Source organism: Microtus oregoni, unplaced genomic scaffold, assembly GCF_018167655.1.
Source record: "Microtus oregoni isolate MIOR12 unplaced genomic scaffold, Mior012 000016F_ref0000370, whole genome shotgun sequence".
NCBI classification, from domain to species: domain Eukaryota; kingdom Metazoa; phylum Chordata; class Mammalia; order Rodentia; family Cricetidae; genus Microtus; species Microtus oregoni.
Window position 1 is genome coordinate 1,419,840 of NW_024543075.1, and position 12,759 is coordinate 1,432,598.

The 12,759-nt window shown below is 48.3% G+C and overlaps 1 protein-coding gene across 4 annotated transcripts in view; it reads left to right on the forward strand.

The window, feature by feature from the left end:
- Window positions 1–1,559: 1,559 nt before the first annotated feature.
- Window positions 1,560–12,759, forward strand: part of Nadsyn1 (NAD synthetase 1) — a 28,528-nt gene continuing 17,328 nt past the window's right edge. The window contains exons 1-7 of one of the 4 annotated variants that reach the window (XM_041666569.1): window positions 1,560–1,715; window positions 3,403–3,463; window positions 5,126–5,242; window positions 7,671–7,724; window positions 8,219–8,308; window positions 12,036–12,087; window positions 12,629–12,717. In XM_041666569.1, the coding sequence (XP_041522503.1) occupies window positions 1,631–1,715; window positions 3,403–3,463; window positions 5,126–5,242; window positions 7,671–7,724; window positions 8,219–8,308; window positions 12,036–12,087; window positions 12,629–12,717 (548 nt within the window). In that variant the 5' untranslated portion in view covers window positions 1,560–1,630. Of the gene's footprint in view, window positions 1,716–1,737; window positions 1,845–3,402; window positions 3,464–5,125; window positions 5,243–7,670; window positions 7,725–8,218; window positions 8,309–12,035; window positions 12,088–12,628; window positions 12,718–12,759 lie in introns of those variants that run through there. The other 3 variants (XM_041666570.1, XM_041666571.1, XM_041666572.1) reach the window with 3 other exon arrangements.

Here is a 12,759-nt window from a genome sequence, read left to right on the forward strand (position 1 = left end):
AAAGCCTGCCTCCCCATTCAGTTCTCTGTTTCTTATCTGAGCAGAGGCAGCCACCCTCTTACATCTTTCCCAAGAAATCTCTTATGTGAGGTTTGTTGCACGGTGTGACTTACTGGTATTCCTTGGCTCCCGACTGCCAGGATACTTTTGCCTTCAGAGCTGCAACACTTGTCCTGGGGATCCCTTTCCCCTCAGAGCTGTAACAATTCTTTTTTTTTTTTTTTTTTTTGGTTTTTCGAGACAGGGTTTCTCTGTAGCTTTGGTGCCCATCCCGGAACTAGCTCTTGTAGACCAGGCTGGCCTCAAACTCACAGAGATCCGCCTGCCTCTGCCTTCCGAGTGCTGGGATTAAAGGCATGTGCCACCACCGCCCGGGAGAGCTGTAACTCTTAACACACAGGTGCACCCCATCCAGCAAGGCTCTGTTCTAAGAACTTTCTTGGAATGGCTGAAGGGTTTGAATTGGCTTTTGTCTGAGGGAAAAGGGCTGAGGAGGAGGGAACTGATCTGGAGAAGCATCTACCTTGCTTGCGTGCAAGAGGGTCAGGGATGAGAAAGGGCTCCCTCCGGGTGACTCGCGTAAATACGGGAGTGTTTACCCAACTGTGCTGCCTTGTTTTTGTTCACATGACACAAACTAAAAACCCTTGGGAAGAGGGAACTTCACTTGAGGAACTGTCTCCATTAGATTGGCCTGTGCAGAAGATTGAGGCAGGTTTTGTTCGTTTGTTTTTTTCCGAGACAGGGTTTCTCTATGTAACAGTCCTAGCTGTCCTGGAACTTGGTTAGTAGACTAGACTGGCCGTGAACTCACTGAGATATGCCTGCCTCTGCCTCCCTAGTTCTGGGATTAAAGGCAAGAGCCACCACATGAAAACATGAGACATTTTCTTAACTGTTTATAGATGTGGGGGGGGGGCTGGCCCACAGTGGGTGGTGCTGTCCCTGGGCTGATGATCCTGAATGGTGTTAAAAAAGCAGGCTAAGCAACCTTTGAAGCAAGCCTGTATGCTGTGGTCAACCATCTTTGGGCTCTGCTTCAGTCTTTGCCTCAACTTCTCTACATAGCAGACTATATGGCCTATAAGGTGAAGTGAACCCTTTCCTCCCAGCTGCTTTTGGTCGCGTGTTTATCACAGCGACAGAAAGCAAACCAGACGCCACCTTTGGTAGCAGGAATGAGCCATTCATGATATATCAAAATCAAACCTGGCAAAAGCGTCCATGGAGGAGGTCCAGAAAAAACCTGTGGGGGCGTGGCTCTGCGCTCTGACTTAGTGTACAGGCGGGGCTTCGAGACAACCTCGCTGCGCATGCGCACTTCTCTGGCGCTACTTGGCTGCCCCAGAGGCCGGGCCTTCCCAAAGGATGCTTTGCTCAGGCGTGCAGAAGAAGAAAGAGGCTGGGTGTGGCTGAGGAGGGCGGAGGGGCGAGGCTTCCGGGTAAAAGGCGCGTTTCTCGAGGAGCCGGGAAGAAGCTGGGCAATGACGAGCATAGGGGAGGACCTATGGCGGTCCAAGGGGCGGGACCTCTAGGAAGGACAAGCTGCGCATGCGCAGTCCGGGCAGTGGCGCTGTAGGCTGCAGTGCAGTGTCTGTTCAGGGTCTCTGCCGGCAGCCTGCAAATCAGAATGGGCCGCAAGGTGACCGTAGCCACCTGTGCACTCAACCAGTGGGCCCTGGATTTTGAGGGCAATTTCCAGAGGATTTTAAAGAGTGAGTCTAGGGGTGACGGGGGACCGGAAGAATCCAAAGTCCACAAAGATCAGGGTATGGCTCTCAAGACCAGTGCACAACTTTGCCCGGGAGAGACTCACAGCGCTGGGCGTGAGAACAGATAAAAGGGTAATGACTTGGCGCTAGTGAGCTTTCAGGGGGACTTCCCAGTTTGGGGGACACGTGGAGTAGCAAAGCAGGAATGGAGATGGGGGCATCCTACCTGGCTGGGTAGACACTGCCCTCAGCCATCTTCTAGGAGCTGCCCGTCCTTGGAGCTGTTTCCGTGGGAACGGTGGTGTAGGGTCTCTGAGGACATTCCTGGTAGATGGGCATTGGGAAAATGCTTACTGAACCGGAAAAGCAGATAAACGGTGAGCTCTCAGCTCAGAGGAGAGTGTCGCTGCAGATTTCCCACTTCATATTTTCCATGCTGAGCTGCCCCTGTAAGAAGACTAAACTGCAAGAGTCAGCTTTAAAAGCCAACAGAACCCCACGTTTGTTATTATTTATTGCATGTACGCATGCTTGTCATCGTGTGCTAGTGGTCAGAGGACTGCTTGCAGGAGTCGGGTGTCTCCTTCCACCATGTAGGTCAACGTCAGCAGTTCTCAACCTGTCTGTTGCAAACCCTTTGGGGTTGAATGACTCACAGGGGTCACATATCACATATCCTGCATGTTTGATATTTACATTATGATTCATAGCAGTAGCAAAATTACAGTTAGGAAGTAGCAATGAAAATAATGTTATGGTTAGGGGTCACCACATTGTATTAAAGCCTAGCAGCATTAGGAAAGTTGAAGACCACTGTTCTGTGTAAACTTGGGTTGTCAGGCTTGGTCACAAGCGCCTTTACCTCTGAGCTATCTGGCCAGCCCGGGTGTTTTTATTTTTTTAGTATATATTGACCTGCTTTTCTTGTCAGAGTCTATGTCTTGACAGAGTATATGGGGTGAAGATGGGGTACCTCGCCTGCATGTTGGCAGCAGCTGTCAACCTGATGTGAGTGCTAGCTGCTGGCACCATACTAGAGTTGGAAGCCTTCACAATCTGTCTACTGCTTTTTCCTAAAGCTGGTCTTGGTGTCTGCGAATTGATTACCTACCACAGTGTGACTTAGCCCTCCCCAGTGCTAAGGCCCCCCCACCCTGATGCAGAATACTTGTTTACACTGTGTGAAGATGTGTCACTGTGAGGGGCTTAATCAAGAGCTGAATAGAGAGAGAAGATAGGTGGGATTTCCAGGAAGAGCGAGAACTCGGGGATGAAGAGAGGCAGGCAGACACCAGCTAGAGGTGGAACAAGTTGAATGTACTATACAGAGGAGAGGTAACCAAGCCACTTAGCAGAATGTAGAATAGAAGCAGGTTAATTTAAGTTATAAGAGCTAGTTTGGAAGCCTAAGCTAAGGTGAAACTTTCATAATTGGTAAGTCTCTATGTCATTATTTGTGGACTGGTGTTCCAAGACAGTCTGATGAGAAAGTACTACACTATCCTCCCTATTTCTCGACTCCTGCAAGTGTATATAGGTGAGTTCAGGTGCCTGCTCTCCTCTGCTGTTAACAGACCTGTGCACACCACAGAGCCTGGCTCTGGCTGTATTGCTGCAGCACCCTGCTTTTCTTGCCTTCGAATGCGTTCTAGCTGCTGAATTCTTTCTTCCTACCTCTCTCTCCATTTAGGCATTCAAATTGCTAAAGCCAGAGGTGCAAGATACAGGCTTGGACCAGAACTGGAAATATGGTATGGCTAAGCACACAGGCATCCCACCACTGGGAGGGCAGGTAGTGGTATCAAAAGATGGGAAGAAGAGGGGCAGTACTAAGAGCAGAAGAAATGCAAAGCAACTTGAGAGTGGGACTGGGTCAGGGCAGGTGGTGAAGGCTGGATGACTCCAGACTTCTAGTGGGCAAATAGAGGGACGAGGTTGGACCAGGCTGGGTTATGATGTTGAGAGGTGGGGCATGAGAGAAGGAATTAAATCACCATGAGTGGCATCTTAAATAAAGGCCCCAGGAAGCCTGTTTGCCTCCCCCATATGAGGCCACCAGCAAGATGCCCTCTTTGCAACTGCTCTGAGCCAAAATGCTGAGAAGCAATGCAGGTACCATATTTGAAGCAGGGAGCAGTCTGTAGCAGACACTAGTTCTATAGATGCCTTGATTTTTGCACCTGCAGCCCCAGAGCTGTTTGCAATGGCTCCCGTGGTATCTTACATGGCACTGAGACACCTCCCCTGGTTTTCGTTTTCTTTCTTTTTGTAATTAAAAAGAAAATTTTTTATATTTATTTGTTTTGTGTGTATGGGTCTTTTGCTTGCACATCTCTCTGTGCAGCACCTTCATGACGGGTGCCCACAAAGGCAGGAAGAGCATGTTGGCTCCCCTGAAATTGGTAGTTGTGAGCCACCGTGTGGCTGCAGGAATTAAACCCGGGTCCTCTGTAAGAGCAAGTGAGCTATCTCTCTAATCCCTTAAAAAAAAGTTATTGCATTTCTTTGGGAACATGTGCATTTTGTGTGTGTAGGGGTGTGGGGGTCTGGGCATCAAACCCAGGCCATCAGTCATAGTGGGAAAGGCCTTGACCCACTGAGCCAAGATCTCATTAACCCCATGTTTTCATTTACCTATTTGGCCAGAAAGAGGTTTCATCTCGGCCTTTTTTTTTTTTTTTTTTTTTTTTTTTTAATCTCAGCATCTTTTAATGGTCTCTTTCTGGTGCCCTTTTTGTGAGAATAGAGAAACTGATAACTTGATTTCTTCTGTCCTCTTGCTAGGCCACTCCCTTGTGTGGCCATTACCAGCTACAGCTCCTCTCTGGTTTGGGGTACCTGTCTGTCTTTGAGGCTCCTGACCAGCCATGTGTTTCAGATTGTCCTCTCCTCTTTGTCCCCCTCCCTCCTGTACTCTAATGCAGTAGTTCTCAACCTGTGGGTCGAGACCTCTTTGCGGGGGGGGGGGGAGAGATACACACAGATATTTGCATTATAATTTATAACATAATGAAAGTATATTTATAAATGGCAACAAAATAATTTTATGGTTGGGGGTCACTACAACATGAGGAACTGTATTCAAGGGTCGCAGCATTAGGAAGGTTGAGAACCGCTGCTCTAACATCTGGATATAAGGGAAGCAGACACGTACTTCTCTCCCACACTTTATATCAGCCCCAAGGCATCTTCCTCCTTATCCTCCTGGGTTAACCTGCTTCTCTAGTCTAATGTCTCTCCACAGAATCCTGACTCTCTCCCATTCTATCTGTGTCCCTCATTGAATTTGTTCTTAACTACTCACTCACCTGGAAGGCTCTGGAAAACCTGGTACCTGACCCAACCATCATGGTATCCCTGGGCCCCTCCTGGCCGCTCCTGGCCCCTCACTGGTCTGCTCCCTCTCTCTTCAGTGGCTATGGATGCTGGGATCATTATCACGAGTCAGACACACTCCTGCATTCGCTCCAAGTCCTGGCTGCCCTTCTGGATTCTTCCGTCACTCAGGACATCATCTGTGATGTGGGCATGTAAGTGCCAGTATGCGGGTGTGGAAGGGGACGCTCAGAAGAAAGGCAAGTTCGAGACACCCAGCGCCCCTTCATCAGGGCCATAGGGTCTGAGTGGGACATTAAAACCTCTATGTTGAATGTCAGTTTTGCTCAGCTCTGTAGCCGCTTAACCTCCCCAAGGCAATAACTCTTGGAAGCAGTTTCTGAGTTCTTCCAGGGGTTTCTGGGCACCCATGAACACACTCTGCACAAGCTAAATGTTCATCCTGCCACACAGTTTTCTTCATGGTGAATTTTGTGGGAGCTGCTCCTGGGAACATACCATCCATGAAGCCTTGAGTGACCTGGCTTTCTCAAGTATGGCTTCACTCAGCACAGTGGCCTAGAACCTTCAAGTGTGTGTCTGACCATAGTAGTTTGACCTCTTTGCATAGTGGTCCCTGTTGTTGGGCCTCTGCTAGAGCAGCAAGTGCTGTGCACTGTGGAGCCTCTTCCCCAGCCCTGATTTACTCTATTACCCAACGAGTTCAGCATTTTCCTAGTCGGTGATTGTTGTATACTGTTGTAGAGTTGCCTAGTTTGGGAGCTCTGAATACAGCTGTCTTATTTGTTTGGAGAGTTCTTTGCTTTTTCTTTTCTTTCTTTCTTTTTTTGTTTTTTTTGTTTTTTTTTGTTTGTTTGTTTTTGTTTTTTTGTTTTTGAAACAGGGTTTCTCTGTAGCTTTGGTGCCTGTCCTGGAACTAGCTCTTGTAGACCAGGCTGGCGTCAAACTCACAGAGATCCACCTGCCTCTGCCTCCCGAGTGTGGGATTAAAGGCGTGCGCCACCACCGCCTGGCTGGAGAGTTCTTTGTATATGGAAGACCACAGCATGCTCTCACATGAAGTGCTTCCTGTGTTCTGCCTTCTGGCTAAACTTGAAAATGTCTGTGTGGTGACAGCTCTGATCATTATCTGGTGATGTCTGTCCTTGTTTTAATGCCTCCTCTAGCTAGAAAACCCTGTTACATTTTTTTGGGAGGGGGGTTCATTTTCGTTGTTGTTGTGTTTAGTTTGGCTCTGGATTTTAGTCTGGTTTTCTAATTTTTTGTTGTATTTAATTATTTTGTGTGTGCTTATATACCACAGCATGCGTGTGGGAGTCAGTCTCTCCTTCCACCACGTGGGTCCCAGAGCTGGAACTCAGGTGGTCTGCCCTGGCAGCAAGTTCCTTACCCCTTAGGGCCATTTTACCGCCAATCAGGCTTGGTTTCTTTGAGTCAGGGTCTTATATAACCCAGGTTACCCCTGAACTATGTGTAGCTGAGTTTGACATCAAACATCTGATCCTCCTGCCTCCACCTCCAGAGGGCTAGCTGAAGCATGCTGTCTGAGGCCCTGCTTTATGTAATCATCTAGTATTCTACACATCTATTGTACAAACGGAAGCACATCATTCCCATCCTCGAATGTACTTTACTTGGCTTAGGAGAGGACTAGAAGCCGTGATGATACGAGCTGCTTATAGTGACTGTGCATGAGCCATGGCTAGGGCTGGGGTGGGGGGAGTTGACAGATGAAAGACAGGGTACCCCTGCGTATATCCTACCTCTGATCCTGTTTGGAAGGAAGCATTAGGGCAGGTGAGCCTCTGGCTAGGGGAAGCGGCAGCAGAGGCAAGCAGTGATGGAAGCAGTCACCCTAAGCTCTGAGACATTTTAGAAGAGGGAGCCTTGTTTCAGAACACCTTTGAGTTGAATTTGAAAGCTACAGAAGAATGTTGAGGATTTCTCTAAAGATCTGAGGGAATCTCATGCCAATACAAAGCATCCAAGGGCTGGGGGGATGCTCTGAGCATAAAGGACTGCAGATCTGAGGACCTGAGTTGGGCTCCAGGATCCATGTGACAAACCATGTACATCAGGATGCCTTTGAAAGCCCAGTGCTGGGAGGTAGGATAGAAGGGTCTTTGGGGTTGCTTCTGTGAGCCCCCAGGATAAGTGAGACCCTGTCTCAAAAAAAATAAAGTGGAGAAGCTTGAGAGATGGCTTAATGGTTACGAGCACATGCTGCGTACACTCCGAGTTCAGTTCCATGTACTTGTATGTCCCATCCACCTGTAACTGCAGCTCTAGGAGATCTGTACACACATGCACAAGTGCATGTTGACATACATACACATATGCACACAGATTGGTGTATGTATGTATGTAGATGTGTGTGTACAGATATATACATGTGTACCTGTGTGTACATACACACATGCATGCATGAATGTACACGCACAAAATCTAAAGTAAAGTTTAATACTAAAAAACAAAGTGGAGCTGGATAAGGAGGACCTTCGGTGTCCACCTGTGTGTGTATGGGAGCAAAAGACACATGACTGTAGTTAGTGCCACTGCCTCTGCTTGCTGCTCTCTTGTGCAGCAAGAGATGCAGACACGCATCCTCCCTCCTGTTTGCAGGCCTGTGATGCACCGGAATGTTCGCTACAACTGCAGAGTCATCTTTCTCAACCGGTAAGTGAGGTCGTGGGAGGCGGGGGGCTGGCATGCCTGTGCCTGGCTCAGGTGGGGAATATCTTGAGGGGTGTCCTGAGTGAGCACGGTACACTGTCCCAGCAACTGCTATGAATCTCCATCTCTGGGCCTCAGCCACCCTCGCTCAGGCTAGAGTAGGAGACCCAAGGTTGGGTTTGTTTGGGCTTTTATCCTTGTCACCTGGACAATAAAGGTGAGGGAAGTCTTCTGGCCGCCCCTCCACCAACGCATACACACCCACGCGTGTGCCAGCTTCCAGCAAAGTACACTTGTTGGCTAATGGAGTCATAGAGACCTTTTATTTTCCCAAGCAGAAAGCTTAAACCTAGAGAAAAAAAAAACACAACAGGTTTTCTCAGGGCCCTGGACTTGAACCAACTCAGTGACCTCACCTTATCCTATGGGGCAAGTTTTATGGCAGAGGCCTGCTTGTCCCAGGAGGTTGGTATGATCAGTCCTTTCACCCACTGTAGGAAGATCCTCCTCATCAGGCCCAAGATGGCCTTGGCCAACGAAGGCAACTACCGGGAACTGCGCTGGTTCACCCCCTGGTCCAGGAGCCGGTGAGTGTTGGGTGCTTCGGCTGCCATGAGTTGGGACCACACACCGAGTGTTCACTAGACATCCTCAGCACAACAGCCTCAGTTGGGAGGTGAGCCGCAGAACACTGTGGAGGTGGGAGGACTATTCCAGCCATTCAGACATGGCTGATTCCATGCTTTCAGTTCACGTCTGAGCCAGTAGACACCATAAGACCTCAGCTGTCAGTCAGTGGTCACTGGTCACTCTTAAGTGGAGGGACACTGTGTCTCAAGTTGTCCTTTAGAGCGTGGACTCTCCCCATAGCCCATTTGACCTTTGGGAACAGTTCATTCTCTGAGGGGAGCAGTCTGTCCTGTGTGGTATATGGTGGGCAGAGGCAGAGGTGCCCCAACCTCAGTAGACTTCATTAGCCAAAATCCTTGTAAACTAGGTAGGCATAGTGGTGTACACCCTTCATCCTGGCACTTGGAAGAGAAGACTGAAGAATCAGGACTTCAAAGACACTTTGGCTACTTAATAAGCTCCATGTCAGCCTGGGGAACACAAGATCCTATCACGGAGCAAAAAACCTATCATCCCAGACTTTACCAAATATTTCCTAGGGAACATGGCCCCATTTGGGAAGCCCTGCTCTGTGTTTTAGGTTACTGTCTTAGTGTTCTTTTGCTGTGAAGAGACACCATGGATGCAGTTCATATGAAAGAACGCATGTCATTGGGGCTTACGGTTTCAGAGGTGGCACGCAGGCAGATATGATGCTGGAGAAGCAGTTGAGTTCTGCACTCAGATCCACAGGCATCAAGAAGAGAGAAACTCTGGGCCTGGCTTGGGCCTTCATAATCCCAAAGCCCACCCCCAGTGACACACTTCCTCCACAAGGCCACACCTGCTAATCCTTTCAAATAGTGCCACTCTAAGCATTCAAATATATGAGCCTATGGGGCCATTCTTATTCAAACTACCAGTTACCCCCATCTATAATTGGCAAGTGCCCTTGTGAACAGGGTCATAGCAGGATTCTTTAAGTGGTTGACAGCTGATCTAGGAAAACCACTGGATTCTGAGGGTTGCTGTATATGGATGTCCTTGTGAATTCTGGTCCTGTCTTGTAATTGTGTTGACTTCCTTCTCTCCTCTGTCAAGGAGAACTTTGCGTAATGTGCACCTGATACAATTTCTTTCCGTATTTATGTTTCTCAGCCCATCCTCTTCACTTTCGCCAGACAGCATTTCTACAACATTCTAGAGTATTCCTAGGATAGAAGGCTTGGCTTTTTGCCTTTCTCCTAACTATCCAGAAATCTCCTTGAGTTTCTCCATTTGGCTTCAGACCTATGTCTCACCACCCTTTGTTTTTTACTGTGAATTTAAAAATATATATTTTTAATTCTGTGTGTGTGTGTGTGTGTGTGTGTGTGTGTGTGTGTGTGTATGTATGTACCTACAGAGCCCAAAAGAGGGCCACGGATCCTCTGGACCTGAGTTACAGCCACTTGTTAACTGCCATTCACAACTGCTGGGTAGGAACTCAGGTCTTTACTGCTGAGTCATCTCTCCGGCTCTGCCTTTTAAAAATGGAGAATAAATGTTGAATCCCAGTGTCTTTCCCATGTATGTCAGGTGAACAGAGAGAGTAAACCTTTGTGCCCTTCTTTAAATTCAAGTGAATGTGGAATATTAAACTTGGATTCAGCCGATCAGTGATGACACACACCCAGCATTCATGAGGTAGAAGCAGGAGGATCTCTGTGAGTTCGAGGCCAGTCTGGTCTACAGAGAAAGAGTTCCAGGACAGCCAGGGCTACCCAGAGAAACCCTGTCTTGAAAAAAACAAAACAACAAACAAGCAAAAACTTGGATTGAATTTGTTAAGGTTTATTCAGAAATTGGCTCAGTTTCTAGACTTGTATCCAGCGTTGTGTTAGAAGTTTTTGTTTTGTTTTGTTTTGTTTTGTTGGGGGAAGGGTGTGTCTCTTGTGTTTTGTTTTGGTGTTAATAGTATAAAGTTGTTTTCTTTGTCTGTGCTCTGGATGTGTTATGAGAGTGCTATACTATCCAATTATAATATGGTTAAAATTTCCCTCAACACAAGAATAAGTGGTGCACACCTTTAATCCCAGCACACAGGAGGCAGGGACAGGCTGTGCTCTGTATATTCAAGTCCAATCTGTTCTGTATAGTTCCAGGCCAACCAGGGCTAAACAGTGAGACTCTGTCTAGAAAAATAATATTAAATTAAGAGTGAGGGGCTGGAGGATGACTCAGGGATTAAGAGCACTGGCTGTTCTTCTTGAGGACCTGGGTTCATTTTCCCAGCACCCATAAGCAGCTCACAACTGTCTGTAACTTGAGTTCCAAGGGATCTGGTGCCCTCTTCTTGTCTCTGTGAGCACCTGTCTCATATACACATTCCTACACACAGACAGACACACACCTGCACACATAAATACATATTTTTAAAGTATCCTGAAACTGGTTCCTGAAAGTTGTCCTCTGACCTCTGCATGAGCACTGTGGCATGTGCACACCCATGTACTTACTTATATACACAGTGAATAAATTAATATAAAAATCAAGTATTTTTATTTTTTTTTATTTTTTGTTTGTTTTTTGATTTTTCGAGACAGGGTTTCTCTGTGGCTTTGGAGCCTGTCCTGGAACTAGCTCTGTAGACCAGGCTGGTCTTGAACTCACAGAGATCCGCCTGGCTCTGCCTCCCGAGTGCTGGGATTAAAGGCATGCGCCACCATCGCCCGGCTAAAAATCAAGTAAAAAGAAATGGCCTCCCCAGCCCCTTCCTGCCCTTCTGGGACTTCGTTTGGGTCTGTCCTTAGATGACCCATAAATAGGGCAGAGTGCAAAGAGCTCATTCTCCTGTAACATACATTGGGCCATTCACCCAGTAGCTTTTTATTTCATGTAACAATACGGGTATTTTGTTAGTGTTCTCTTTTGTGGTTTGTTGAGATAGGAGCTTGTCCTGTAGTCCAGTGCTGGGGCAGCAGGCCAGTACTGAGTGGGTCTTTGCATGAGTTGGAAAAGGTGAGGATGAATGTACTGGTGGCTCAACAACATCTTGGTTTAGCGACATTGCTGCTTCCTGTCCTACAGATGGGGACAGAGGACTCCTCTAGGATGGTGTGGCCGTGAGGAGGTCTGTGGGCATCTTGTTTCTGTTCCCTGTATTGATGGGCGGGAGAGGCCTTGTCCACTCAGCTCTATGACTGCTGGCATTGTGCTTAAGTAGAAGAACCACTGGCAGTGTGCCCATGGGCCACCACAGAGCACTCTGCATTTGGCATCTAAGCAGTGTACCGTGTAGCGGCTTGTTTGAGGATGAGACCCTATAGACCAAAGCCGTGTGTGGTAAATACCCTGCCTGTTAAAGACTGTGGAGTATGACCCTGTTGTCTCATTGGTAAGGTAGGTGTGGTTATGTCTGTAGGTAAACATCGCAGGACTTTTCCATGGTTAGGAAGAGCCCCCATTTCTCCCTTGGAACAATGGCCTGATTCCAGTCCCCCTCTCCACAAGTCTCTCAGAAAACAGAGAGGCAGAGACACTCCAGTATGCATGAGTACTACAGTGTCTGCCATAGGTCTCTACATGAATGGGTGGCTTTGGCTCTGAGGACACAACACTCTCAGGAGCCTGGCATGGTGAGATGGAGGGTCCATGCCTGCGCCATGCTTCCTGTGTCCCAGGACCTCATCTCAGCTTTGCCATGCTTTGATTCTTTCCTTCCAGGCAAACTGAGGAGTATGTCCTCCCTCGGATGTTACAGGACCTGACAAAGCAGGTGCATCCTTCCCAGGGCTTCCTGCCAGTGCAGGCTGCGGGTGGGCGGAGTCAGAGCACAGCTGGGTAGATGGCAAGTTCAGAGTGGAATCCATGCTGAGTGCAGGAGAGCTGACTGCAAGCCCCGCTGCAGGAGTCAGCCCTGAATGGAGGTAGACAGATTCAGGGACCTGTTCTAGGAAGCCACCATCAGCCAGCGACGGGCATATCTCTGGGCTTTGCCCCTCTTGCTGCACTGTGGGCCTGGGGTCCTCACTCTACTTGCAGCCTTTGTGAATGGTGCCATTGTTGGTGGCAGGAGATGGAGTGGGTGAAAGGACCTGTTGCAGCTGCAGCAAAGCTGCGTGGCTGTGGTTATATGTAGGGAAATGAGAGAGCCTGGGGTCAGCAGAAGTTGAATATGCTGGAACTGGGCACACCCACGGTAAGGAAAGCCTTAGCGAGGGCCTGGGACAGTATGGTAGCCTTCAAGATGTCGGAGGCCAGTGTGTAGCCCAGTAAGCAGCCCTGAGATCTAAAGTGGTCTTTTCTCTCCACTGCAGAAAACCGTTCCCTTCGGAGATGTGGTACTTGCCACCAAGGACACTTGTATTGGAAGTGAGGTCTGTGAAGAGCTCTGGACACCGCGCAGGTCAGCTGACTCTTTGCCATCCATTCTCCATCCAGGGCTGAC